General features: G+C 44.3%; 1 protein-coding gene across 2 annotated transcripts; it reads left to right on the top strand.

The window, feature by feature from the left end:
- The first annotated feature begins 759 nt into the window (after positions 1–759).
- arhgap42a (Rho GTPase activating protein 42a) lies at positions 760–26,139 on the top strand. 2 transcript variants are annotated; one of them, XM_080013924.1, is made up of 24 exons: positions 760–969; positions 3,066–3,161; positions 3,245–3,306; positions 8,419–8,490; positions 9,675–9,776; positions 10,613–10,723; positions 14,869–14,973; positions 15,306–15,435; positions 16,047–16,147; positions 16,249–16,358; positions 16,884–16,962; positions 17,308–17,347; positions 17,438–17,500; positions 17,602–17,676; positions 17,832–17,916; positions 18,013–18,071; positions 19,362–19,467; positions 19,870–20,029; positions 21,191–21,341; positions 23,192–23,977; positions 24,970–25,132; positions 25,247–25,306; positions 25,802–25,881; positions 26,005–26,139. In XM_080013924.1, exons 1-24 carry the CDS (start codon positions 816–818, stop codon positions 26,091–26,093), a joined length of 3,039 nt encoding a protein of 1,012 aa, XP_079870050.1. In that variant the 5' UTR covers positions 760–815; the 3' UTR covers positions 26,094–26,139. The 2 variants fall into 2 exon arrangements, with proteins under 2 accessions (XP_079870050.1, XP_079870049.1); XM_080013923.1 differs by having other exon boundaries at positions 17,308–17,500.
- The last annotated feature ends 845 nt before the right edge of the window (positions 26,140–26,984 follow it).

Here is a 26,984-nt window from a genome sequence, read left to right as displayed (position 1 = left end):
CTTTTCGCTTCTTGTGCGTTCTCGCCGGTTAAGGCGGACCCCGCCACCACCAATGAAAACGCATATAGAGGAGTAATACGCGTAACACAAATGCCTTGACTTTCTCTTTTCTTATTAAAAATGTTGGCTTAATAATATTGGATTACCATATATATATATATATATATATATATATGTGGGATTGTTGAAAAATGTATTGGATTACCACTTTAATCAAGATTTACGCAACGGTATGACGCAAGGGCGGAAGGGGACAGACAGGAGTCTTCAAGTCTCCATAGTAACCGGAGTGATTTCCCTCCCACGAGTCCATAGATGAACAGTTAAAATATTACATTAAAACATGTTTTAAATAAAAACACAAACAACAACAACAACAACAACAACAACAGGTGCTCTCCGGCTGCAGAGGATCTGATGGCGTAACGTGGAAACGTCCGGGGAAGCGGCTTCGAACCCGGGAAGGGTGCGAGCAGCTCCCTCTGCCGATGCTGCGGAGCGGCTCGGCCTGTGCGGAAGTTCGGGTGGAAGGGGGGAAAGAGAGGGGGAGAGGAGCGTGAAAAAGAAGGTCGCAGGAAACTTTTCCCGTCCCCCCCCCCCCCCCTCCCCCCCCTCCCCACCTCCTCAACCGAGCCCTAATTCGAGCCGCGGCCGCGCGTCGAGAGCCCTCCTCCCGCCCCCTCCCGCCCCGCGGAACCGATCTTTTCCCCTAAAACACACAAACAAAAAAAACAAAACAAAACCAAACCAAAAACAAGAGCAAACAAAGTGACTCGCGATCAGATCGGTTCGATCGCACGTTCGGGTCCGCCTCGATGGGTCTGCCGACGCTGGAGTTCAGTGACTCGTTCCTGGACAGTCCGCAGTTCCGAGAGCGGCTGCAGTGCCATGAAGCGGAGCTGGACCGGACCAACAGGTTCATAAAGGACCTGATCAAGGATGGAAACATGCTCATATCTGCCCTGACGAGTGAGTGGCTTCCCCGGGCTCCCCGGGCTCTTCCTACTCATATGATCGTTGCTATTATTGTTATTATTGTTATTGTTGTCTTCGCCGGGGCTCCAGCCGCAGCGTCTTTCTCCACCAGTCCGTGCGGAGCTGTGCAGATTCGTGTTATTTTGTTCTTTATGTCACATCCTGATTTGATTTATTGTACATCGCGCGCGCACACACACACACACACACACACACACACACACACACACACACACACACACACACACACACACGCACACACACACACGCACACACACACACACACGGTACTTGGGTCAAACCACATCAATATCAAAAGTTGTTGTAGCTGCTACAGCAGATTTGATATTATTATATTCATAACCACAACAATATAATAATAATAATAATGATAATAATAATAATATCGAATTAGTTGAGATCACGCAGATGGTAGCAGCATTAAAACAGTGTAGTTCAAGAAATAATTAAGGTTTTGATATAATCTGTAATAAATACGTTAACAGGGAGTAGCACTATGCCAACTAGTGAGCCCAATATGGGCAGCAAGTATAAATATCATATAGCTGCAGTGTTTCACAATAACATGCAATATAGTACTGGTAATAAGCAGGAATAAATATGTATAATAATAATAATAATCATAATAATAATAATACATTTAATTTATAATGCACCTTTCATTGGGAAACAATCTCAAGATGTTACATGAAAAAAGATGCTGTCTATACACCGATCAGCCACAACATTAAAACCATCAGGTTTAACCACTAATATTGTGTAGCTCCCCCTCATGTCGCCAAAACAGCTCTGACCTGTGGAGGCATGGACTCCACAAGACCTCTGATGGTGTCCTGTGGTATCTGGCACCAAGTCCTGAAAGTTGAGAGGTGGGGCCCTCATGGATCGGGCTTGTTGTTCCAGCACATCCCACAGATGCTCCATCGGATCGGACCCTAACCCCGTCCATCCACATGATGTAGAAGAAAACGTGATTGATTAGACCAGGGCTCCTTCTGCCATTGCTCCATGGTCCAGTTCTGATGCTCACGTGTCCATTGTAGGAGCTTCCGGTGGTGGACAGGGATTAACATGGACACTCTGACTGGTCTGCAGCTACACAGCCCCATACGCAGCAAGCTGTGATGCACTGTGTGTTCTGACACCTTTCTATCATAGCAGCATTAACTTTTTCACCAATTTGTGCTACAGTAGCTCTTCTGTGGGATCGGACCAGGCGGGCTAGACTTCACTCCCCACGTGCATCAATGAGCCTTGGGTGCCCATGACCCTGTCGCCGGTTCACTGGTCGTCCTTCCTTGGACCACCTTTGGTAGGTACTAACCACTGCATACCTGGAACACCCCACAAGACCTGCTGTTTTGGAGACGCTCTGACCCAGTCGTCTAGCATCACAATTTGGCCCTTGTCAATGTGGCTCAGATCCTTACGCTTGCATTTTTCATGCTTCCAACACATCAACTTCAAGAACTGACTGTTCACCTGCTGCCTAATATATCCCACCCCTTGACTGGTGCCATTGGAACGAGATGATCAATGTTATTCACTTCACCTGTCAGTGGTTTTAATGTTGTGGCTGATCGGTGTATATCATATGTGATGTATATTTATATATATATATATATATATATATATATATATTCTTTTTTTTTGTGACTATTTCTGTTTTGTGTTTTTCCACTACTTGTGTATACTTGTTTATTTGGCAATTTTTCTTTTTTTTTTTACTTTCAATTTTTAAAGGATATCTTATTTTATATTCTTATTCTCATTATTTTATTATTATTTTATTTTATTTTTTCTCAGACTGTCAAGCTTTTTTTGAAAATGGTAATCGTCTGTAAACACGCACCAATAATCACCATGACATATTCCTCATACATGTGAATGCACCCGACGTAATTAAATCATTCTGATTTTGAATCAGCACTTTTCCGTGTGTTTTAAAACTGCCAGACAAATTGAGCTTTCCTTACGTACTTTCTTTTCGGTAATTTACTTTTGCGGCTTCACTGTATACGAGACAAGGAACTCTCATTCGACACTTCCTCTGTCCCTCTCCCTCTCAGGCCTGTCTCTGGCCGTTCAGAGGTTCTCCCAGTCTCTCCAGGAGTTCCAGTTTGAGTGCACCGGTGACGCCGAGACAGATGATGAGATCAACATTGGTGAGTTGCACATGAACATACAGTATGTCGCGGTAGTGCTGAAACCCCCACACACACTCACCCGTGTCGACTTACTTTTGCAGCGCAATCCTTAAAGGAGTTCTCCCAGCTCCTGAGCACTGTGGAAGAAGAAAGAAGACGATTGGTAGGCGCTCTTTGTGTGTTTACAACTGCAGAGGTGTGTGTGTGTGTGTGTGTGTGTGTGTGTGTGTGTGTGTGTGTGTGTGTGTGTGTGTGTGTGTGTGTGTGTGTGTGTGTGTGTGTGTGTGTGTGTGTGTGTGTGTGTGTGTATCTATCTGGGTGTACTTATATCTGCTGCATGATGCTTAAAAGTGAATGGTGTGTTGGGCGTATGTGTCTTGCGTGGTTGGATGGATGGACAACATCACCGCTCATCACCAGCTTCCAACTCCAAAGCTTATCAGTGGCCGTTACCAGTAGACTCCAATGGTGAACACACCTGTCCATAGCTTCATGTAGATATGTGGTTGTGCTGTGCCGTTTTTAACAAGTAAAAACAACTGTTTTTGAATGCAAGCTTTTAAACGGATCAGCCGACTTATCGGTTACGACGACAATGTGTTAAATCCATCGATTATGACACAAGATGGGACACGGAGGGAAGGAATCTGCCATTGACCGGTTGATTATGTGCTGTTTACCTGGCTCATGTGATAGGTGGTCCTGCTTGCTTTTTAGTATTACATTTCAGTCTGGTGTACAAGAGGAGAGTGCAACGCCCATATCGGGTACAGCGTTCAGTCTATTTCTGCGTTCTGTCTCATTTGTTGCAGAACAGAAAATCCCACCTCACACTTGCATGTGGTTGTGAAAGGGATGAGTAACAGCAGAGCGCATGCAGCGGTGCACGGACGAAGCTCATCGACTTGCGAGCAGAAAGAGAGTGTGTGTGGATGTATGAGCGCAACATTTTATTGACAGTCATTTACAAAAAAAAATCTGCAATTGGAATGAAAAATCATGATCGGTTCATCCCTAATTATTCAACAAGTTTACAAGACAAGTAACGTTTTTTTGTGGTCACGCGCATTCGATCCATTAAAAGGAACATTAAAAGACGTTGGATGCTGAACTGGACAGAGACAGGGACAGCAGAGTCTTGTGATTGGTTCACTCGCTGCACGTGAAAGCGTCTGACGTCAGACAGACGTAACCCTTTACAAGCTTGTAATGCTTGCAATGTTAAATAAAAGACTACAGAAGAAACTTCTGCAAATTTGCTTGGCGACTCAAATAAAATCCCCTGAATATATCCCCTGAAATACCCAGTATTTTTGGGAAAGCATGTTTTAGAGGACTCCAGAGGATTCTAGAGGTTCTAGAGGTTTAGGGGACTCTGGACGTTCTAGAGGTTCTAGGGGACTCTAGAGGACTCTGGAGGTTCTAGAGGTTCTAGAGGACTCTGGAGGTTCTAGAGGACTCTGGAGGTTCTAGAGGACTCTGGAGGTTCTAGAGTTCTGAAGGACTCTAGAGCAGCGATTCCCAACCTATGGGCCTATTGCAAGTGGGCCGCCAAATCATGGGCAAAACACTTAGGTTTTATTGAAAAAATAAATACAGAATTATAAATTACAAAAACATTTTTAAATGTAAAAATAAAATAAAATCATTGATATTTTTTCTTTAAAACCTTCAAAAATGCATCATCATTGATAGATAAGAACTTAGGGTAGGGCGTACTACGTCTAAGCCAGACCACGATCGACGTGCACCTGTACATTTTAGAACTTGAGGTGATAATCAAAATGGATGGTTGGCTAGCATCAGGCACATTGAAAAGGAAAGAAGCCATTGGTACATCATCCACAAGCGAAGTCCCAGCGGGACAGTCCCGCTTGTCCAACAAAAAAGAGAGGTTTTGAGAAAGTGTAGCGCTGAATATTTACCATGGGGATTTTTTTGCACAGGCACGGAAGACAAACCATTACCGTTGTGCGTGGTGTGTTTTTTATAAAACAAAGCTTTGAAGCCATGTAAACTGCACCGTCACCTTGAGACAAAACACCAACATATCCAAGCCGCTTGAATTTTTCGAGAATAAACTCAAGGAGTATCAGGGCAAGAAGAAAGTAATTGAAACGTCATGTATGGGCACTGAGAACGCAAAGGCAGCGGAAGCGTCTTATCGGGTTGCCCGACTCCAAGCTAAGCCTGGTAAGCCGCATACAATTGGAGAATTTCAAACCTGCTTGCAAGGTTTGACACATGTAAGGTATGAAAACAATGGAGAGATAAAAGAAGAGTTCCTGTTTTGTAAGTCTTTACCAACACGTTCAACTGCTGAGGCCATTTTTGACATTCCGAACGTCTGAACGTGTTCATAGTTTCAAATGGGATTGATTGGTCCAAATGTGTGGGGGTGAGCACTGATGGGACCCGCGCGATGCTAGGCCAGCACAGTGAAGTCATCACCCGCGTGAAAGCTTTGGCTCCACTCGTGGCATTTGTCCACTGCAGTATACACAGAGCAGCACTGGCTGTAAAGAAAATGCTGCAGATCTAAAGACTGTTCTAGATGAGGTGGTCAGAGTCAACGTCACCAAAAGCTGACCACTGCAATCACCTTTTTCTTCCGTTTTATGTGACGAGATGGGCAGTGACCATAAGCAGCTGCTGTTACACACCCAAATCTGGTGGCTCTCAAGGGGGAAGGTACTGATGCGACTTTTTGAATTGTGTGATGAGGTGAGGGTGTTTTTCCTCGACACAAAGTTTGAACTCGCACATGGCTTCGGTGACTTAAGAGTGGCTGGCTAAATTGGGATACCTGGCCGACATTTTCAGCCACTTAAATGGACTCAACCTCAGTCTCCAAGGAAATGCAGTGACCATGTTCAATGTCCAGAATAAAATAGAAGCGACCATAAGGAAAATGGATATGTGCGCCAGGCGGGTTGACCGGTCAAACTTGGACTCGTTTGAGAATCTCTCAGATTTTTTGACAATGGAAGAAATGCGGCTTCTTGCACTGTGATCAATTATGTCAAAGAGCACCTGCACGGTTGAGGACTAAGCTGCGCAAATACTTCCCCATCCCGGATATGCAGTGCAGCTGGATGGAAAACCCCTTTGCCAGCCGCAGTGACGAGACCCTCGCAGGCCTGAGCGCAAAAGAGAAGGACAATCGTGTGGATCTCTCCTGCGACAGCGCATTGAAACCGGCTTTCTCACAGAAGTACCGGACAAACTTTTGGCTTTGTGTTGCTTCTGAGTGTCCCGATCTGTCCGACAGAGCTGTGGGGTTTCTGATGCCTTTCCCGACGACGTATCTCTGTGAGACTGGCTTTTCAGCGCTTGTGGCATTGAAGACGAAATACAGGAATAAACTGAATGTTGAGCCAGATCTTCGCCCGAGACTGTCGTCCCTTAAGCCAGACGTCAAGCATTTGGTGTCTGCCATGCAACATCAGCCTTCTCATTAGGTGAGTCAATATAAATGTGCTCCTGTTATTGTTAGTTTTGTCAGTGCTGGCGTGAGTCATAAGGCTACATTCAAAAAACTTCAACCCTTCAGACAGTGCTTACTAGATATCATACGCAAAAGTTCCATAGATATAAGGTTATTACCTCATTTTTTGTTTTACCACAACTGCACTGTATGTCCGAGAATGCATTTGATTGATAAAATATACGTCCTCTGAGAGTGCACTGTTTGGCTCCTGTATTACTTCTGGTGGGATGTGGACCGCCAACACTTTTGAGATTTTCAAGTGGGCCGTGAGTCCGAAAAGGTTGGGAACCTCTAGAGGACTCTAGAGGTTCCAGAGGACTCTGGAGGTTCTAGAGGTTCCGGAGGACTCTAGAGGTTCTAGAGGACTCTAGAGGTTCTAGAGGACTCTGGAGGTTCCTGAGTTCCGGGGGACTCCCAAGGTGCTAGAGGACTCTAGAGACTCTGGAGACTAGAGGTTCTAAAGGGATCTAGAGGACTTCTGAGGTTTCTCGTTTAACCCTGTGAAGCCCAAATTAAATGAGTGCGGGAGGTGAGCTCAGGGGAAGAGTTGGCGGTGCGTGTGAGTTCATGACCAAATTCACAGATCTATTAACACATCATCCATCCAACAGGACGGCGAGAATAAACAATTAAGACCAATTGAGAATGTAAAGCAAAAACTGAATGTTGTGATATTACAACCGTAGGCTTTACAGGGTTAATTAAGGGTTTTAAAAGTAGGCTCGCTGCAGGCTGTGCTCCATGGCGATTTGGGGCTTGGAATTTGGAATTTCTCCACGATTTAGAGACTCTTAACTCAACCGGAAGCCTTTGTGTAAGAGTGACTGGAGTCTGGCAAAGTGTTTCTGTTGCTAAGCATGGCATACATTTACTCAAATAAATGTGTGTGTGTGTGTGTGTGTGTGTGTGTGTGTGTGTGTGTGTGTGTGTATGTGTGTGTGTGCGTGCGTGCGTGTGTGCGTGCGCGTGCTTCGGATGCATGTAGGTATGCTTGTGTGCGTGCATGCGCTTGTGCATCGGAACATAAGCATGTGGAACCTATTCTGCCAATTCCCTCATGAGACTCTGAGCGCGGTCTTGACTGCCTGGGAAAGTCTATAAAAGGAGTCTCTGTGTTTGTCGGCTGAGCTCTCTCTCTCTCTGAGCCGCTGTGTTTTTTCAAGTTAAAGTGGCACCCATGCTGCAGCGCTGACTTGTGTGTCGTTCTGCTGATACTGATCATTTAATTTTCAGATGAAATTCCTTGCTACCGAAATCTTTTCCAACAAACACATTTTTTTAGGCTAATAGTCCAGCCAAAGTACGATATGTCAAGTGAGATTGTATCTGCCTGTGCCCTATTTAATTGATGGCTCCTGCTCACTCTTATTTGCTGGACGAAAAAAAAAGCCTGTCAAACTTGTTGTCTGATGGGACTTTTAGTATCGCTTTCGGGTTTGTTGTTGTCATTTACTTTGCTCCCCAGTCATTTTTGCAGAACTTTTATTTTTTATTATTGTTAGTATTATTAATAATAGTAATTATTATTATTGGTAGTATTATTATTTGTTAATTATTATTCATATTATTCTACTGATTTTTAGCGTGATCATTATTAATTTATTAATAATTGATAATAATTAATAATAATTAATGATGTTTAGGATTTATGTTTGATAATAATAAAAAAAAATTGCTTGAAGTCTCTGTCCCTGTAACTATGGCAGGAGTGATCATTTGAGATTCTCGTGTCACTGTTTACTGTTGTCGCCTCTTTGTTACTGGTTCTCACCCCCTGCGTTTCAGATCCAGAACGCGGACGACGTGCTGATCTCGCCGCTAGAGAGGTTCCGGAAAGAACAGATCGGAGCGGTCAAGGTACAGTCAGGTCTCAAACTGTCTATTGTGCAAAAGTCACTGATCCGCCGTACATTCATAGATGTTTCAGAGCAGATCCAACATTAAGTCAGAGAATTCTAAATAGGTTAGTTCTCGTCTTCAGTCAGTAAAAAGGTCATGGGAACGGACGTGTTTGGAACAGACAGAGAGAGAGAGCGAGAGATGGAGAGAGAGAGAGAGCGAGAGATGGAGAGAGAGAGAGAGAGAGAGAGAGAGAGAGAGAGAGAGAAAGAGAGAGATAGAGAAGGATTGCTCCAGTCACTGGGACAGTGTAAACACAGAGTGATCTGGTTTCAGCAGCTGTCTCGACTCATATGGTTAGTCTCCCTCTCTTTCAAACAGAGAGAGAGAGAGAGAGAGAGAGAGAGAGCGAGAGAGAGAGAGAGAGAGAGAGAGAGAGAGAGAGAGAGAGAGAGAGAGAGAGCGAAAGAGGGATAGCGCTATTAAGTGGTTGGCAGAAACCGAGACGAGGGGGAAATTTTCGTGATTTTCACCTGACTTATCCCGAATGTGATAACTGCTTAAGTTCACCGAATGCTCGAATGCCTCTTTGGCATGTGAAGTGTTGCAGGCGCATGTGAGGGACACATGCTTGCCAACACCAAACATCCACGGGGTCATTAGAATTTGTTGACCTTTGAAGTTGAGATTTGTAGACGTTGCGAATAAATTATGCATTAAATAATCCTTAATTATAAAAAATAGAATCTGGGGTTCTGGTAGAAATCTCGGCGCTTTCATTTTGACATTTGGTCAGAACTTCAAATTAAAAGCAGCAGTTGTCACCACAGATATATGTATTATTAAACCAATTAGATAGGTGGATAGATAGATAGATAGATAGATAGATAGATAGATAGATAGATAGATAGATAGATAGATAGATAGATAGATAGATAGATAGAGAGTGTTTAGCATTCAGATTCAGGGGTTCTGGAAGAAATCTCAAGGCTTTTATTTTGGCACTTGGTCAAAACATCAAATTAAAAGCAGCAGTTGTCACGTCAGATAGATAGATTGTTATTCTGGGAAACACTTTCACTGCACAATCACACACGCTGTAGATCAACGCATGGTCGGTAATGACTTAATCCATAAAACAAAGAGAGAAAAAAAAAAGTCTCATTCATGCAAGTCATCTCCCACATCGTTGCCTCCCTTAGGAGGAGAAGAAGCAGTTTGACAAGGAGACGGAGAAGTATTACTCTGTGCTGGAGAAACACCTCAGCCTGTCCTCCAGGAAGAAAGAACCGCACCTGCAGGAGGTGAGTCCAGATGTCTAGATTCCTCTGACCGTCTTCCCGCTACCGTCATCTATTATTGATTAGTTATAGGTCTGACGATAAGCATAAGTAATCGCCTTGAAGGCACTCGGAGGAGTTTTCCGCGATCTGCCCTACCTAAAATTAGACGCCATCTGTGATAAGATTGAGCAATGATCAGAAATGTTGCAACTGCTTTATGCATATACGGGCGGTTTCGTGGACACAGGTTAGGCCCGATTTTAGACTTAATCCCATTATTAATCTGGACTGAACTGAAACGGCCTTCATCAGCCATGGTTTAAAATAGTCTCAGACTTGCACTAGTCTTGGTTTCAGAAATCTGATTCCCAGAAGGAAGATAAGAGCTTATCTAGGTCTAAGTGAAGGTTAAAATGAAACCTGACCAGAGGCAGGTTTATCTTTGGATTAATGGACGTGGGGCCTCCAGGTCGACCTTGACAATAGAGGAAATGGATCATCTGGACTAAGACCAGCACCAAGAGCAGACGGAAGGAGCTGACTAGTCCTTCATCACCTTAGTCTAGGACTTCCTAGTCTACAACTAACTCATCTGAAATGAAGCAACGTCTCAGAAGGGAATTTTTAAATTATGAATTAATTGAAGTAGGATGAGCTTAGTCCTGATATAGATTTAACCCCGTCTGCGAAACCGCCCCGTGAGGTTTGGGAAACAAAAGTCAAGGTCTCGCTCCTTGCGACTCGAAGTAATGGAGCCGTTTTTTTTTTGTTTTTTTTCGCCTCTCATGTTTGGCGCAACGCACCAAAATATTTTCCACGCGTAAGACAAAATATTCCTTGGCTGTTCTTCATTGCAGGCAGACGCGCAGATGAGTAAGGACAGACAGGTCTTTTATGATGCCTCGCTGCAGTACGTCTTCAAGATCCAGGAAGTGCAGGAGAGGAAAAAGTTTGAGTTTGTGGAGCCGGTGAGTGTCTCGCAGATACATAACTTGTTTTCTCACAGCATCACGCGCGGCGTTCATCCAGATAAAGAGGCCCGGGGCTCTGCTCCAATTTGCACTGATAAAAATGCTGCGTGCGCTTTTAAAACACTTGTTACCTTGACGTCTTCAACCTTTGTTCTACTCACGCCCTCTCGACGAGTGTAGTCTGGCTTCACAACTCTTCGGAGTGATCCCCAGATGAGCTGATCGCATTTCTGCAGATTTAATTTCATATTGACATACGGTAACATACTGGTCCTGTCTTTCGTGTAACAGTCAACTATTCGTATCGCACCGTTCATACACAACATGCAACTCAAAGTGCTTCACATGAATCGATGGCAATAAAATCATATTAATATAAATATAATTGATATATATATTGCCGGCATCAAATATATTGATATTATTTTAGGGGTCCAACCCGTAGGGTTGAGACCCTATTGTTAATGTTTGGGAAAAACATTTTTCGACTTTTGAAATGGAAAAACTATCTGGAACACAAACTTCGGCATAACGCACGAACACGGTTGACATCTCGTTTGAACCCGTGTGTCACAAACACCTCGTGGTTGAATTTCCGTCCGAATTGATCGGCATACGGGGCAGAAATTAATCTGATCGATCAAAGAATTTGATCGTTATCGCGGACGTGGTCCAATGCATTTCACGCCCTCAATATGTCCAACCCGGCTAAAACTATCTGGAACATATACTTCGGCAGAACCTGAGAACGGTGTTGAGGTGTAGTTTAAACCGCTATGTCACAAGGATCTCGTGGTTTAAATTTCATCCAAATCAATCCACGTACGGAGCAGATATTAGTGAAAAGCCGAACAACTTTGACCCCAAGTATTCAGCTGTCTTGGTTGACTGACACGTCACTATTCGTAAACAAAATGAACCAATTTACAGTAAGACGCTTCATGACGTCATCCTATTATTTACTATAAATGTACCGTTTGTGTGTGTGAGCATGTGTGTTGTCTTACCTGCTTCCCATTGGCGGGGCGTTTAGTTTGATATTTTATCTCTTTTGCCCTTTTTGTAAATATAAACCCAGTCTGTTCCATCGAACTCGGTGCCGTGCTCCTCCTTATTTTGCGGCATTGGAGTCAGTCATTACACACTAACTGAAGGAGCCGAAACCAGTTTGAAAACATATTCCGTGTTCGTGTCCTCACACATGGAGTTCGCTTGCAGCTCCAGAGCAACGGGTCTGAATCGTGTCTGTTTTATTTTAGTCCCAAAAGTTTAAAAAGTTGATGAAATGTCTTTAAGGGACATGCAGTGTTTAATCTGTGTGAACGGAACTGTGTTTTTGGGAACTTCCACACGGAGTGATTTCCTTCCACGGAGACACCGTGAGGCAGGACTCCGATGGACACCTTCTCATTTTTAGGATAAAGTAATAACATGCAACAAGTGTTTCAGCTTGTATTAGTAATTCTGCGTGTCACCAGGAATCTGAAAACCGGAGTCACCGTGTCATTATGTGGGTCGATGCTGCGTTCAATGGAATATAGCTGCAGGAAGCAATATACAGGGTCCATTTAGTTGTGTTTGGTACGTATTACAGTTTCCCAAAATTGTGCTTACAAAGACTTAATTTCCTGCATTCTGTTGAGTTTTAGTGCATGTGAATCACAAACTAATGAGCCAACAACTGCTTAGTGCAATGTTTTGCTATGAACCTCAAATAAAACCAAAGGATATATCATTAAGGAGGGAGACGACAAAAGTACTAACGTTTAACAAATATTCCTTAAATAATTAATAACGAAAACACTTACAAAATGGAAAACTAGGTTTCGGCATCAGTTCATCTGTGGAGGGTGCAGGGTCAGGGATGGACTGGAACTAATGAAATGGCCCCGGACTTTTTTTTACCCAGACCAGCCCGTGGATACTCCACCAACTCTGCCACATCGACGCACATACAAACACACCAGCCCTTGATACCGCCACTTATGTGGATACTGGGCTACTGTAACACTAAAACAGAGATATTTCAAGAGCAAAGGTTTGTTGCCAGCAGGCCACCACTCTGAGGACACCATGATTCAGTGTTTCATGGATGTCTATATTTCAACAGGCTGTATAATCTGTCTCAACACAGGAAATAAGTCAGCTAATACCATTGCCAATTTGATCACTTTGGCCTTGAAACTTGTAGGACTTACTCTTCAGGGTCCACACATTTTTCCACAATCTAAATAAAATCTCAAATAAATCAAAATAAACAAAATGAAGTACTGTTAAGCAAAAACGAAGTACTGTACATTTTTTTGCCTGCTGTTAAGGTACAGACCATTACTCCTGGCCTGGGTATTGCTGGTCTATAAACAATGAACTTATAATTAAATAAGCAAACGCCAGCTTGTATATATTTGTCCTCGTGCTCGGTTATTGCTGGTCCATACATTTAAAATTATATTTGATATATCTGACGCTTGAAGGGGGCACGGTAGCATTTCCAAAAGGCCTTACATTTCACTGCATATATGTATAGTATGTATATGTATGTGACAAATAAAAATCTTGAATCTTAAATGCAACAGTGCAACTTGGCGAAACAAACTCCGTTGCGTGTCCCTTACGCTGGTAATGCCACTCTCACAAACCATTAATGTTGGTGCATATTCCCAGGATAAGGAGGATCCTAAACTGTGCGATTTCATTTCATGAATTGATAGTTACGTGGCTGGACTATTTGGAAGAGAGAATTGGTAATTAAAGTAAATAATAATGATATTCAGCGGTTGATACTACCATTTACACTTTTAATCATATAAGACTGAAGTAATTTATTAAGTATATATAGATAGATTCAGGTGCCCAAATCTGAGGATTGGCTGCTTTTCTGTTGTATTGAATGATCATAAATTATATATTTGCGGTTTTCCGTCGGTCGGACAAAACAGGCAGGTTGTGAAAGTCACCTGGGACGGTTTACTGACGTTCTACAGAACAAAAGATTATTTGCTTACTTATCGAACAGCACCTCCGGCATCAAGCAGGTTAAGACGGTAGATAAACACACAAACACACACACACACACGCCTAGTTTTTAATCTCGAACCACTACAGAGCGACGGGTCTCGACGTACACTCGGTAGAAATAACAAAATAAACAATAAAATTAAAAACCACTAAAAGTCATATTTTTATTGTAGATGTATTTATTTCATTTATTTTATTTTCAGACATTCATTGAATGAATTAACGTGCCCCCCGTCATCCCCATGCGGCGTCCCAATGTGAGCCCATGCCTTACAAAAGTCAGAACTAACTGTTTAATGATCTCTTGTAGATCTTATATGAGTAAAGATCCAGTAACTTGCTTGCTTATTTCTCGCCTCAAATTTGTTCAGAAGCAGATTTTAGTGTACTGATAAGGTGAAATAAGTGAAAGTTACAGAGTTAATACAACACGGAAGTCACGCTGAGACCCCATTGGCTGATGTCACTTCAGACTTCCAGTGCGAATACAACCAGAAGAAAAGCCCTTGACTGTATCTAGTCCTCGGGGGACCTTCCCAGTTCCTGGTTCCCCTCAGGGAGTCCCCAGAACTGTTCGGTGCGAAAACGCCTCATGTCTGTGTTCTGCCGCTGTCGTTTTTCAGATGCTAGTAGCCAGAAAAACAGCGAGATTAAAAAAAAAAACAACACCCTGCAGGCTGGACCCCTAAAAATCATAATAATAAGGATAATAAAAATAATAAAAAATCATAAAAATCATAATAATAATAATTACTCTGGAACAACTCCAAGCAATTCTCAAATATTTCTCAAAATAATCCTCACAATAGTTTCGGGCCGTTTGCAATAGATTCCTCAGATTCTAGAGATGTCGCCGGGGCGACGGATGATCCATCAAGCCCACTTCCTGTCACCGCGTCGGCATTTCCTGTTAGGATGCTTCTCATGATTAAGCCGGAGAGCCTCTTTGTTGTCGAGTAAACAAGGCTTTGCAACGCACCCCGCTAAACTCCCGACAAACCGCGTTTCGCTCACTTTCTTCCGAAAAGGAAAGTCGTTTCTTGACCCAGGAACGCGGCTCCGCGCGTGCAGCCGCTCGTTTGTTGGCGTCCCTCCTTCACTCCGCCCCCTCTCCTCCTCTTCAGCTGCTGGCGTTTCTCCAGGGCTTGTTTACCTTCTACCACGAGGGCTACGAGTTGGCCAGCGAGTTTGAGCCCTACAAGCGGCAGCTGCAGTTCAACTTGCAGAACGTAAGTCGTGCACCTGTGACGATTATGTTTTTGTTCGGTCGACGGCGAGGGGGTAGGGGGGTGGCGGGTGGGGGGGGGATCGAAAATTGTCCTGTGGGAAATGACGCCCCGCATGAATTTGTCCATTTCTTCCCTCAGCTTCTATTTTCATTGACTGGTTAGGGTCCGTACACACATACCGTCAAGCTGGGCAAAACACTCTTAATTTGAATTTATTTCACAATTTTGTCTCTCTTTTTTTTTTGTTGAAACACTGTTATTCAAACCATTTTGTACATTTGTTTTATTTCCACCAAATGATTAATAAGAGCTCTATCTTGGCTTTGCTTCAGACACGTAATAACTTCGAGAGCACTCGTGCAGAGGTTGAGAGACTGATGAAGAGGATCCGTTCTGCGGAAGAGGACATCAAGGCTCCGGGTTGCTTCACCATGGAGGGATATCTGTATATACAGGAAAAAAGTAAGATACAATAAAATACACACACACACACACACACACACACACACACACACACACACACACACACACACACACTTTTTCTTCATTCTTCCTCACTCAAATTGCTGTATACATAAGGAAAACAAAGATCAAGGCTCTGTAAGACACACCCTGTCTCATAATGAAGGGGCGGTTTTGCAGACGGGGTTTAATCTAAACCAGGGCTAAACTAATCCTACTTAAATGAATACAGAATTTAAAAATGCCTTTCTGAGACGTTGTTCAATTTAAGATGAATGAGTCCTAGACTAGGAAGTCCTAGACTAAGGTGATGAAGGACTAGTCAGCTCCTTCTGTCTGCTCTTGGTGCTGGTCTTCGTCTGGATGATCCATTTCCTCTATTGTCAAGGTCGACCTGGAGGCCCCACGTCCATTAATCCAAAGATAAACCTGCCTCTGGTCAGGTTTCATTGAAACCTTCACTTAGACCTAGATTAGCTCTGATCTTCCTTCTTAAAATCTGTGTGAATTAGTCTAAGATCAGGCCTCATCTGTGTCTGTGAAGCCGCCCCTCAAAGAATGCAGATTAAAGCGAAACTCCTTCTCATCTTGTCACGCGCCATGTTTCCCAGGGGCGCTGGGCTCGGCATGGACCAGGTACTACTGCACGTACGAGAAGGGTGCCAAGATGTTCACCATGAGCAGCACGGAGACCAGGCCGGCCGGCAAACAGGTTTGGGCTCCCGATCCCGCCGCTCCGCCCATTTATTCAGAGTTTCTTCTTTTTTTTTTTTCGAGAACCTTTGGTTAACCCCTGAGCGTCCGCCTCGGCAGAACGGCGTGGTGGCGGCCGGGCCCGAGATGTTTCGCCTGTGCTCCTGCGTCCGGAGGAAGACGGACTCCATAGACAAACGCTTCTGCTTCGACATCGAGGTGGTGGAGAGGTAAGGGGGTGGGGCAGAAAGATTAAAAAAAAAAAAAAAAAAAAAAAAAAACCCCAACAACTCCTCATGTTCTGCAGTTCCAGTCCAGAATGGCAATAGGAGGCCATAGGAGTTTCAGAGCGATAAATTAGGGAATACTCCGCTAATCTGGCAAATAAGCCGTCTGGAAAAATAACACAAGAATAGCCAAATTACCCAAAAAAGCCAATTTCCAAATAAAAAATGGCCAAGTTAATAATCATAATAAATAAAACTGCAGGCAGCAATACACAGGGTCCAGTTTAGTCGTGTTTGGTGTCTGGAGAGCCGGGCCACTGCACGCTGTCATGAATAAATATGAATACAATACCATGGGGATAGATAACAATGAGGTAGGTATAAGTTATGAGTACATATAAGTTATTACTATGCTCTTACTCAATTTTTGCAACCTATACGGTGTTACAATATAACGACACAGCTATTCTCAGTTATTTCACAGTTAATATTCTACATTCGATGGGACGATGGCTCCCCTCTCCACAGACACGGGGTCATCACGCTGCAGGCGCTTTCCGAGTCAAACAGGCGGCTGTGGATGGAGGCCATGGACGGGAAAGAACCGGTACGTCGGTCTCCATCAATCAATCAATCAACCGATTAACACAGTGGTTTATAGTAAACCAAGTCCAACAGTTGCATAATAATAATGAAAACAAATAATGAAAATAAATGAAACAATGATCAACGTATGTATTATTTTCAATTAACTAATGAAAATAACTTTAAATAATCCTATTTCATGAAATTGAATAAGTCATGTCAAATGAAGGCCTACTTTTTTTATTTATTTTTTTTTTTTTATCATTTTTTTTTTTTCATTTTGTCATGATTGCAATTCCACCGCAGCGCACTGGGGCAGCGCACCACACAGTTTGAATAAAAATATCTGCGATCTTCTTGTCCGTAGATCTACACGTTACCTTCTTTGCTCAGCAAGAAGGAGGAGAGTGAGTATCCCATGATGTCGTTTTTCTTTTTGATTGTGACATTCCGATTTGGATCATTTCACCACGCACCGTGCGCTTGCTTTTTCGCAGCGTTTCTCAATGACGCCGGCTTCAACTTCGTCAAAAGGTGTATCGAGCTGGTGGAGATGAGAGGTAAACGCCTTGTCCGTCCCTAAATCCCGCCCTCCCCGCTTTGATTCGATTGATCTATCGTGACGGGAAAACTGTTTTGTCTGATGTCCGTGTTGGAACAGGCATCGACTCGCTGGGACTGTACAGGACCGGAGGGGTCAACTCCAAAGTGCAGCGGTTGATGTCGAGTGTGTTCGGTGAGGAAGGCTTTGCCCCTGATGTCATTCTGGTGCACGGGCGAAGTTCCACCTCATTAAAAGTCGTTGAAAGCTGTTCTGCGCTGTCATACAAATGTGAGGAATGAGGTTTTTTTTGACTCACCCATGACGTCGCCGCTTGCGTTTCCCCACAGGGACCTCGGCTCCTTCTGACGCGCAATTGGATGCAAACACTTGGGACAACAAGACCATCACCAGCGGTCTGAAGAACTACATCCGGTAAGAACACTCACTCCCAAGCTGCCGGTGACTTCCGGTGTTGACTTTTGGTTTTGAAGACGCTTCTCATATGTGTGTGTGTGCGCGCTTGTGCAGGTGCTTGGCTGAACCGCTGATGACCTACAGGCTGCATAAAGATTTCATCAAGGCCGCCAGTAAGCTCTCTCGTTGCCTCCCCAACAAAAAATGTACCCTTTTTACTGAGCTAAAAAAAAAAATGATGTGCATTATTCAGCGGAGCCTATTTGATAAGATGTTGTCCGCGTTATGGTGCGTTCCAAAACCTTGGATTTTTGAGTTACGTTTAAAAACCCCGGCATTTTCAGACATAACTGGTGCATGGCTGGACCTCAATAAAAACACATGGTAAATGGTTTGTATTATTGTATTGATATTAAACAGCATGTAAAACCCTATTTGGAAAACAGACAACAGGTCGATTTCACAGTTTCTTCTACACACAGGCCTCTTAAAAGGTCTAGATAAAAAGAAACCTGTACTTCTCGTAGTCAAACCTGAACTACATTATATATAAAAAGCCTAAATAGCTTTTCAAACCCGATTTCAGATTTGTGGAACCTTTGTTCTATTTGTGAAAACAAAAAGAAGGTGAATTTCACTGTATTTCTTCCACACAGACCAGTTACGGAAATAGATCTAAATCTAAAAGAAAAACGCACAGGAACCATAAGCATCCTAACCGAGTATATAAATAGGTTAATAAGGCATTATAAATATGTTAATATAGGCCAGGCTTATGATGCAACACAAAGTATTGTGATAAAAAAAATGTAGGGGTGTTCTGCTGTGTCCCTCCTTGGGGGTCCTTGGGTAGAAAAGTTGAAGGCCCCTGCGGGAGATAACAGTGAAACTGAAACTTGACGCAGCTTGTGAAGGAGATGCCGTCCCTTGCAAAAACACATTTTATTTTCCTTTTATTTTCCTTCCTATATGGGAAGCCACCACGTTAACACAGACAAAGAGTATGAATTAATAAATAAAGTGTCTTGTCCGAGCGTGCACCCCTTGGAGAATTTCTGGACCAGAGGGGGAAATGCGATGCGGCAATGAGGGGGTTAATTACTCAGGGAAAACAGCGGAGGGGAGCGGAGAATGTGTGCTGTGTGTTTGTGTGTCCACTGGTGCGCTACCCGCAGAGCTCCCCTTCACAGTGCCCAGGGTGAATTTAATGAACGGAGGCAAAGCCTTCCCGAGCAGAACTTATTTTCTTGCAATAATACTGAAGTGAAAGTTCTGTCAGAAAACTGTATTGTTGTAACGTATCCTCGCACATTTTTAAGTGGGTATACGGAAATCCCGGAGCTTTCTCCCTGGGTGTACGGCGTGTACCCGCGTATCAGGTAGATTACACCGCCGCCACACGTTGGGAACCACTGCTCTGTTGTTGAAACGACGCCATTTCTGTCTCTTGTCTCGTCTCACAGAGTCCGATGACCAGGGATACCGCGTGAGAGCCATTCACGCTCTCGTGCACAAGCTCCCGGAAAAAAACAGGGAAATGCTGGATCTTCTGACGAATCACCTTCTCAAGTGTGTTTAGAACTTAAACGGCCTTAAACGTATTCACATTTTTTTGTTTCTATGTACTCTGCATTAACTATGATCAATATTATATAAAAAAAATGTAGAATGGAATTTTCAGAATGGTGTAGTGTTAAGCCCTTTCTTTTTTAAGGTTGATTATTAATCACATTTGAAATGTTGACCTTGAGGTAATTGTCTGGACTATTCCATTTTGAAACGTGTTACAGCTCACAAAAATGTGTTGATAGTCATAATGCTTCCATACTTTGAATTTTGATTATAGTTTTTGATTTGGCGTAACCCTGTCTCTGTCTCCCCGACTCACAATCATGGAATCTGAATTGGTTTTGGTTCTTTCGACTTGCTTGAATGTTGCCTGAATGTCTGCCAACATTTGCGCACATGCAGCGTCTCCACTCACAGCGACCAGAACATGATGACCGTGTCCAACCTCGGAATGATATTTGGTCCCACACTAATGAGGTCACAGGAAGAGACAGTGGCAGCCATGATGAACATCAAGTTCCAGAACATTGTGGTGGAGATAATGATTGAAAACCACCACAAGGTAGCACACACACACACACACACACACACACACACACTAAAGCTTGCTTCACACCGAATCCGACAACGACAAGAGCAAAGCAAAAGTCTATTCATTCCTATGGAGAGTCGGAATCCCCGCATTCAAAATTTTCCGCTCATGCCCCCAGTTTTTACGTCAATGAAGTTTTATTTAATTGGAATTGGACTTAAAACAAAGTTCAAAAGTCACGTATAATAAAATAATGACGTTATTAACGTTAACGTAGGAGGTCACCATATTCACTATCAATTAATATCTTTTTATATAAGTGAATAATTGTGCGTGCATTTCTTTCTCGCAGCATCCAAACACTATGTAGGAAGTTTTAAACTCTCATACTTGGAAAATGGTAAATATCCATCTGAGCAAACTACTCGCTGTTGTACTGGGAAAAAAACCAGCCCTCCCATTTTCTCTGACATTTGGGATGTGAAACCAAGACCCAGTCCATCCGACGGCCACTAGAGGGAGGATGGGTTTTCGCATTCGGTGTGAAGCGCGCCTTAGTTCTTGGCACTCAGGAGCTTCCTGCCTTTTCCCACAGCTTTTACCTAACTTCGTTCCCGAAATTTATTCGACTTGGATAATTCCGGGCCCCAAAAAAAAACCCTGCAAGCGAGGTGGTGCTTTTCTGAGGAACGGGAAGCACTGGGACGGCACTTGTATGACTGATCGACGCCGAATTGATCAAACGCAAAGCTACGCGAGACTTCTTTCACCCAGCGCCTTCTTTTAATCACGGCGATTAAACGCTCGGTGCTCGCTCGTCGTCCTCGCGTCCCTTCATTACTTTTGCTTGATAACAGAAAATGGAGATCCATAATCTGCAAAACGATGTGATGAGACCGAGCGATGTGACCGGCATGTGCCCAAATGACCCAGACTGGACAAACTGAACAGTCGCACATTTCGCGTCGGCTCCGCCCGATTTGCTTCTTAATCCCCGTCGCTCCCGGGTGCGGCAGGAAAGAAACCGAGAAGCCTTTTAGGGGACCGCCGAGGTTCACCTTTTTTAGAAGGTTCGGGGCCTAAATGGTTCCTCGTTTTGTTGGGAAAAGCGACAATATAGTGTTTTGACTGGACATATACGAAATGGCTCATCGAGGCTTGTGTGTGTGTGTGTGTGTGTTCTCCCGCTAGATGTTCGGCGAGGCCCCAGACCCCTCGGTGCCTCCTCCCCAGGCCCCTTCCTCCCGATCCGCTCCCCGAAGGAGCAAGGCCATCTGTCTGTCATCTGGGAAGAGGAAGCCCCGCCTCTACCCGCCCGCCCTGTGTTTGGCCGACAACGACAGTGAGTCTTGTTGCAGCGCACGTCCCGTCCGTCTCCTTCCTAACCAGGACCATACTTACCGCCATCTGTCGCTTGATGAGTTGGCGGATGAAACCTTATACTCACCGTGCCATCCCCCTGATGTGTTCCTCCTCAAGGTTCCTCTCTTTCCCCTCGAGGTCTTTTTCCCCGCCTCTCCGGGGGCTCGAGGGGGGCAGGGCTGAGGGCCCGTTAGGGGGCATGGACGGCATCATACAAAGAGTTACACAAATAGAAGTGACTTGTGCCTCAGCAAAGTGGTACGCGCCCACCTCTTCTTTTTGTATATTTTTGATATTACGTCATACGTGTGTTTCTACAAGATAAGTTGAGGTTGCAGAGAGGCGAAGAAACCCCCCACCCCTCCCAAAAGCCGAGCTCAAGGGATTGTCGCAGCTCCTCAAGGGGAATTCACGAGGCTGCTCGCATCGGGGAATGTGTGGAATGTGCCTCCTCATACACACTCCCTTATTCCCTTATCTTTATCCTCCAGTTTGCTCTCAGTGCACAAAGTAAGGACATTTTCGTGTGAAATCAGCTTGGAACATCTGGAAGTGATTTTTTTTGGGCCTGATTTTAGAGTTAACTGTAATTTTACATTATTTATAACAATAATAATTAAATAAATAAAATGGAATAAAAAGTAAAGTAAAAAAATGTAATAAACAATAAGAATTTCTAAATATATACAAATAGTCGAAAAATACAAAACAGAAATAATCAAATATATCAAAATATACAGAATATAAAAATGTAATTTTATGCACAGGAAAAGTTATTCATATGCGTATATAGGGTATAAAATTGGCAGTACCATTATCAGGAGAAGCCGACATGGCTTAAATAACATCTCAAATACCGTATATTCTGTCTGATACGTTCACCAAAATCTACAAACCGTCCCATCTCGGAACCAATTTGTTTGGTCTTTAGACATTTGCTTCCACCTCTTTGAAATATTAAGAGAACCTACGTTAAACCACTCCATCTGCCCCGTTTCCTTCTCATTCCACAGTGTTGTTATGCTGGTGGCACACGTTTGAAACAGAGTAATGAACATTATAATAATAATAATTCAAAGTGGATTTGGTATTTGACTGGTTGGTGGTCACAGAGAGTGGTTGCTTAAACTCTGTTCTGCTTTTGAAAAAAGGCTGTGTTCTCTATTCTGGGAATTATTCTTTCGGAATTGTAACCATGCATTCATTGAATGCAATACAATAATACAATATTACATCAGTTACAAATAATGCTGGTGATTATTTATCTGAAAATTGAACAATAAACAATTAAACAAGCTATATATCTTTTTTGGTATGGCTCATGCATGACTAAACGAATATTGTGAAATTCAATTCACACAAATTCATTTCACACAAAGTCTATTTGTAAGTGTGTTGGCAAGGCCCGTATGCACTTTTGCAAACCCGTGAGGTCATCCAGAGTGTGAATTATACAGTACAATACAACTTTTTCTCCAGGGCGTAAAGGGACCAAAGCACCTACGGACGGGCGGGGGGGGAAGGGAGTCAAATAAAATACATTTTAAGAAAAACTCACACTCTTTTTATTTGGAGGAACAGGGCACAGGGATGCGCAGCGGAGCGGAGGTCACTCCCTCTCCATTACGCATATACCCACCAATGGACTGAAATGTTTCGACCCCCCGACCTACTGTTTTTTTCCTCTTTTGGCGGCGTCCAATTCTCAATTCGGGGGGTCAGACCTAATCGATCCCCCACATAATTCGAACGATTAAGTCGTCCTTTTCCACCAGGGGTTGAAAAATGGCCCCAGTGTGTGTGACTTTTCTCCCTTGTTTCCACTCCCAGGTGACACATTCAGCAGCAGCCCCAGCACAACACCGATGGGCAGCCAGGAATCTCTCTCCTCCCACTCGTCTGAAAAGAACGGGCTGTCTAACACTCCCCCTCCCGCCGACGCCCCCCACGCCTCCTCTTCCTCGGCCCCCTGCACCACGACTCCTCCCGCGCCCGCGGCCTCCGCTTGCTCTCCGTCCCAAACCCCGGCGAGCGGCGAAGAGCCGAACAAGAACGCCGGGGCCGGCGGCGGCTCTTCTCAGCTCGCGCCGTCCCCCTCCCGGGCGTCCTCTGCGTCCTACGCCCCGTCGCGGGAGACCACCTCCTCCGTCTGCTCCTCCTCTGTCTGCTGCTCCTCCTCTTCCGCCGCCACCTCCGCCTCCTCCATCTCCTCCTTGCGGGAGAAGAGTCCGTCCGTCGAGCCGAGCTCCGCCGCAGCCTCGCCGTCGTCCGCCCGAGGCCCCCACACGCCCTCCAGAGCCTCCTGCTGCTCCTCCTCCGGCTCGCCGCAGCAGGTGGGGGTGGAGCGTGCCTCCTCGCTGAGGGAGGGTGGCGGATCCATGCCGAGGGTCTCCTCCAGCTGCTTGCTGAAGAGCGCTCCCCCGACGGAGCAGAGAGTCTCCCCGGCCCCTGACGCCGCGACGGACGCCGGACAGGCTAGGACGGATGCCGCCCCTCCCGCCCAGCAGCGCAGGGGCGTGTTCAGGACCGCCTCGTCCTCCTCCTCTTCCTCGTCCTCCTTGTTCCCGTACCGACTCTCCGCTTCCTCCTCCCTCACCTCCCTGCACATCTCAGAGGGTGTGTACTACTCGCTCGGTGCACGTTGTGTAATTAGATCCGAATTAAGTTTCACGCTTTTTGGTTTTCCCCTGTGAGACGTAACTGTTACCCCATGGTAACGGTGTTGATTCGGTTTCATTTGTTTCAAACCTCCCTGTCCAGCTCAAAACTCATTCCCAGTTCAAGATATTCTCAGCATTCATTGTTTTTGTTGCAGAGTTTTATCAATTTCACGGTTGACAATAGAGTTGTATCAATGGAAATTTATACTAAGTGATGCGTAGCTGGCGAAGCTAGTTCTGTCAGACAACTTGATGGCGCCATGTGCTTCCACACCCTTATTGGCCGTCCTATTTAAGCAGCCAGTCCCCCCAGCTCTACCTGCTTTGCTGCCTTCTGCTTTGCTGCGCTCCCTCCACCTCTCCTGCATCCACCTGTTTAAATTTAAATTAATATTGCACTGTGTATGCATGTAAATATCATAGCATGTTTTTTTCAAGATTTAAGTTAGTTTATTATTGGGTTAATTTTACTCTTACTTAAGCAACTACAGCAAACAGCTGACTGATGACATATTATTATGTCAACAGGAAATAGTAATCCCAACCCTTCTCAACCAAGTGTCCCTCACTGGTATTTCACAGACATTTTAACACCAAAGGTCTCTCAAATTAGGGCTGGGGCCTAGGAAGTAGTTTGGGACGCTGAAATTCCCTGTTGTTATAGTCAAATGCAGCGGTGGAAAATCCGGGTTCATAAAGCATAATACCACACCAGGACGTTTGAGGCAACCATGTGGATTTTCTAATCAGCATCAACCCAGAGGTCCAAGTTGACTGACGGATCAGTGCACAGCTGGAACGAAAGTTTTTACTCTCCGGAATTATTCACCTCTGGTCAATTGGTTAACGCCCCCCGCTGTCTGATCATAGGGTAAAGAAATGACAATATACTGTATGTGTGTAGTGAAGCGTTTGACCTCACACTTTTGTTTGGTTTGTGATTTCCAGATTACAAGAGCTGCCACGGTTCAGTGCAGAGTCTGATGTCACTGGAGCCCAAAGACACGACGTTTACGCACAAGGCTTACCCCCACGCCCGCAGCGCCTCCGATGTCACTTCCAAACACTTGGCGGCCGTGACGAGCAACGGCTACCAGAGGCCTGGATCCATGTGAGTGTCTGCCGCGATTACAAAAAAATAAATATAAAGTTCATTCAAAATGAGCCCTAATCGAATCTGTAAATTGTATATATGTGTGTGTGTGTGTGTTTCATTGTCACCTAGAGCCCCTCTGCGTGAAAGTGCGGTATTCTCTTCAGCTCTAGATGTATTTCCCAGGGGAAGGTAAGATCATTTATAAAAAACAAAAAAAGGATGACAGCGTTTAAAGCCGTGGTATTCAAACTTTTCTTTGCCGAGCCCGCCTCCCTAGGATTTCAAGGACTTGACATCATGACCCAAGAAAATACAAATAAGAAATGTTGTCACACGCTAAATAACGTGGTTTATAGTACTACTAATGAAACTGATGAAAAAATAAAGATAATAATAAAAACGAATAATGCAAACAAATGAAATGTGACAAATTGTATCATTTTAAAGAAACTATTGTCCCATTATATTGAGAAACTTTAAGTAAAACATATTTTATCAAATGTAATTAGTCATGTTTTTTTTGTTTTTTTAACCTTTCATTTTCTCGCGCCCCCCTTGCAATTCCTCCGCCGCCTGCTAGGAGGACCACCCACAATACTGTGCGTCATGCAAGTCTCCCTTCACTCTCGTCACCACCAACCCTAACCCTTTAATTTTCTTTTCTTTTTTATCGGTTCCTCTTAGAGACGCCAAGGCCCTGTACTCCTGCGAGGCGGAACACAGCCACGAGCTCAGCTTTCCCCAGGGGGCACACTTCTCAAATGGTTAGTATTCACCCCACACACGCCCATGCACGCATGCACGCACACACACACACACACACGCGTTTGGTGTGTTTGTCTTGTGGATGGGACCTGCTGAGGCAAGTTCTCTGTTTGTGTCCACAGTGCACCCGTCTGTGGAACCGGGCTGGCTTCAGGCTACGTACAAGAGCAGAACAGGCCTCGTACCGGAAAACTACATTGCGTATATGTGACGTCTCGTCACATTCCCGACGTACGCTTTAGCGGTCCAGCTCCCAGCACGGACCTCAACGTGCCACGCCGCCTCCTAAAAGATGTAATATATTTATCGTCAAGTTGTCGCTGTGATGTTTATTGGTGAACTCTCCGTGTAAGTGACTACTGTGGAAGGACTACCGACTGCTGCGGGTGGTTACCAAACTGTGGTCCGCGGACCCCCGGGGGTACACGGGAGGGATTTCACGGGCCGCCGCAATTTATTTTCTTCTTTCGCAAAATATACACTCAACCTCACCGATGATGGCGATGGTTGTTGTCAGCAAGGTCTTAGTTAGATGTTAATCCACACGGCAGTTAATGCTAGGCTTTGTTATTTTGGCAATGGGGCCTTGCCGTGTAAACGTTTGGTAACCCCTCGACTACTGTATGTGTAGCGTATTAGGACGGCTTGACACATGATATACTGGACATTATCCCTAACTGAATAATATTTGGGTAACTACATCCCTGTTTAGTTTGTATGTCTGTGCAACGCGGTCCATGCCCTTTAATTTGTTTTGTGTCTTGATGTAAACGTCTTAACATAGAGAGCATGGCACTTTCTTTGCAATGACAATAGATCGGGTTTTACAGGTTTAGCCCCTGCAATCTTTGATCTACCTAACTCTAAGAAAAAAAAAAAACATATATTTTTTCTATTATATGTGTTATATGTGAGAATTATTAATCATATTAATTTTGTATTTGTATGTGAACAGAGATGGAGGTTAGAGTTCAAGACCCTTGCCTCCCGTATCCCTTTGTATCCTTGCTGGCTCACAAATGAAATCCTTCCCGATCCTGCTGTCGGCATTCCTATTGTGAAAATAAGGGAATAAAAATATTGCTCGGAACAAAACAATGTA

This window comes from Zeus faber (genome assembly GCF_960531495.2).
Source record: "Zeus faber genome assembly, chromosome: 14".
Taxonomy (NCBI): Eukaryota; Metazoa; Chordata; class Actinopteri; order Zeiformes; family Zeidae; genus Zeus; species Zeus faber.
Note: the sequence above shows the minus strand (reverse complement) of the source record. Positions and strands in the feature narration are given on the sequence as shown.

Coding starts and splice junctions, on each gene's coding strand:
- arhgap42a (XM_080013923.1), top strand. CDS start 816: ATGGGTCTGCCGACGCTGGAGTTCAGTGACTCGTTCCTGGACAGTCCG. Junction 3,162..3,244: donor AGATGATGAGATCAACATTG/GTGAGTTGCACA, acceptor TTACTTTTGCAG/CGCAATCCTTAAAGGAGTTC. Junction 3,307..8,418: donor AAGAAGAAAGAAGACGATTG/GTAGGCGCTCTT, acceptor CCTGCGTTTCAG/ATCCAGAACGCGGACGACGT.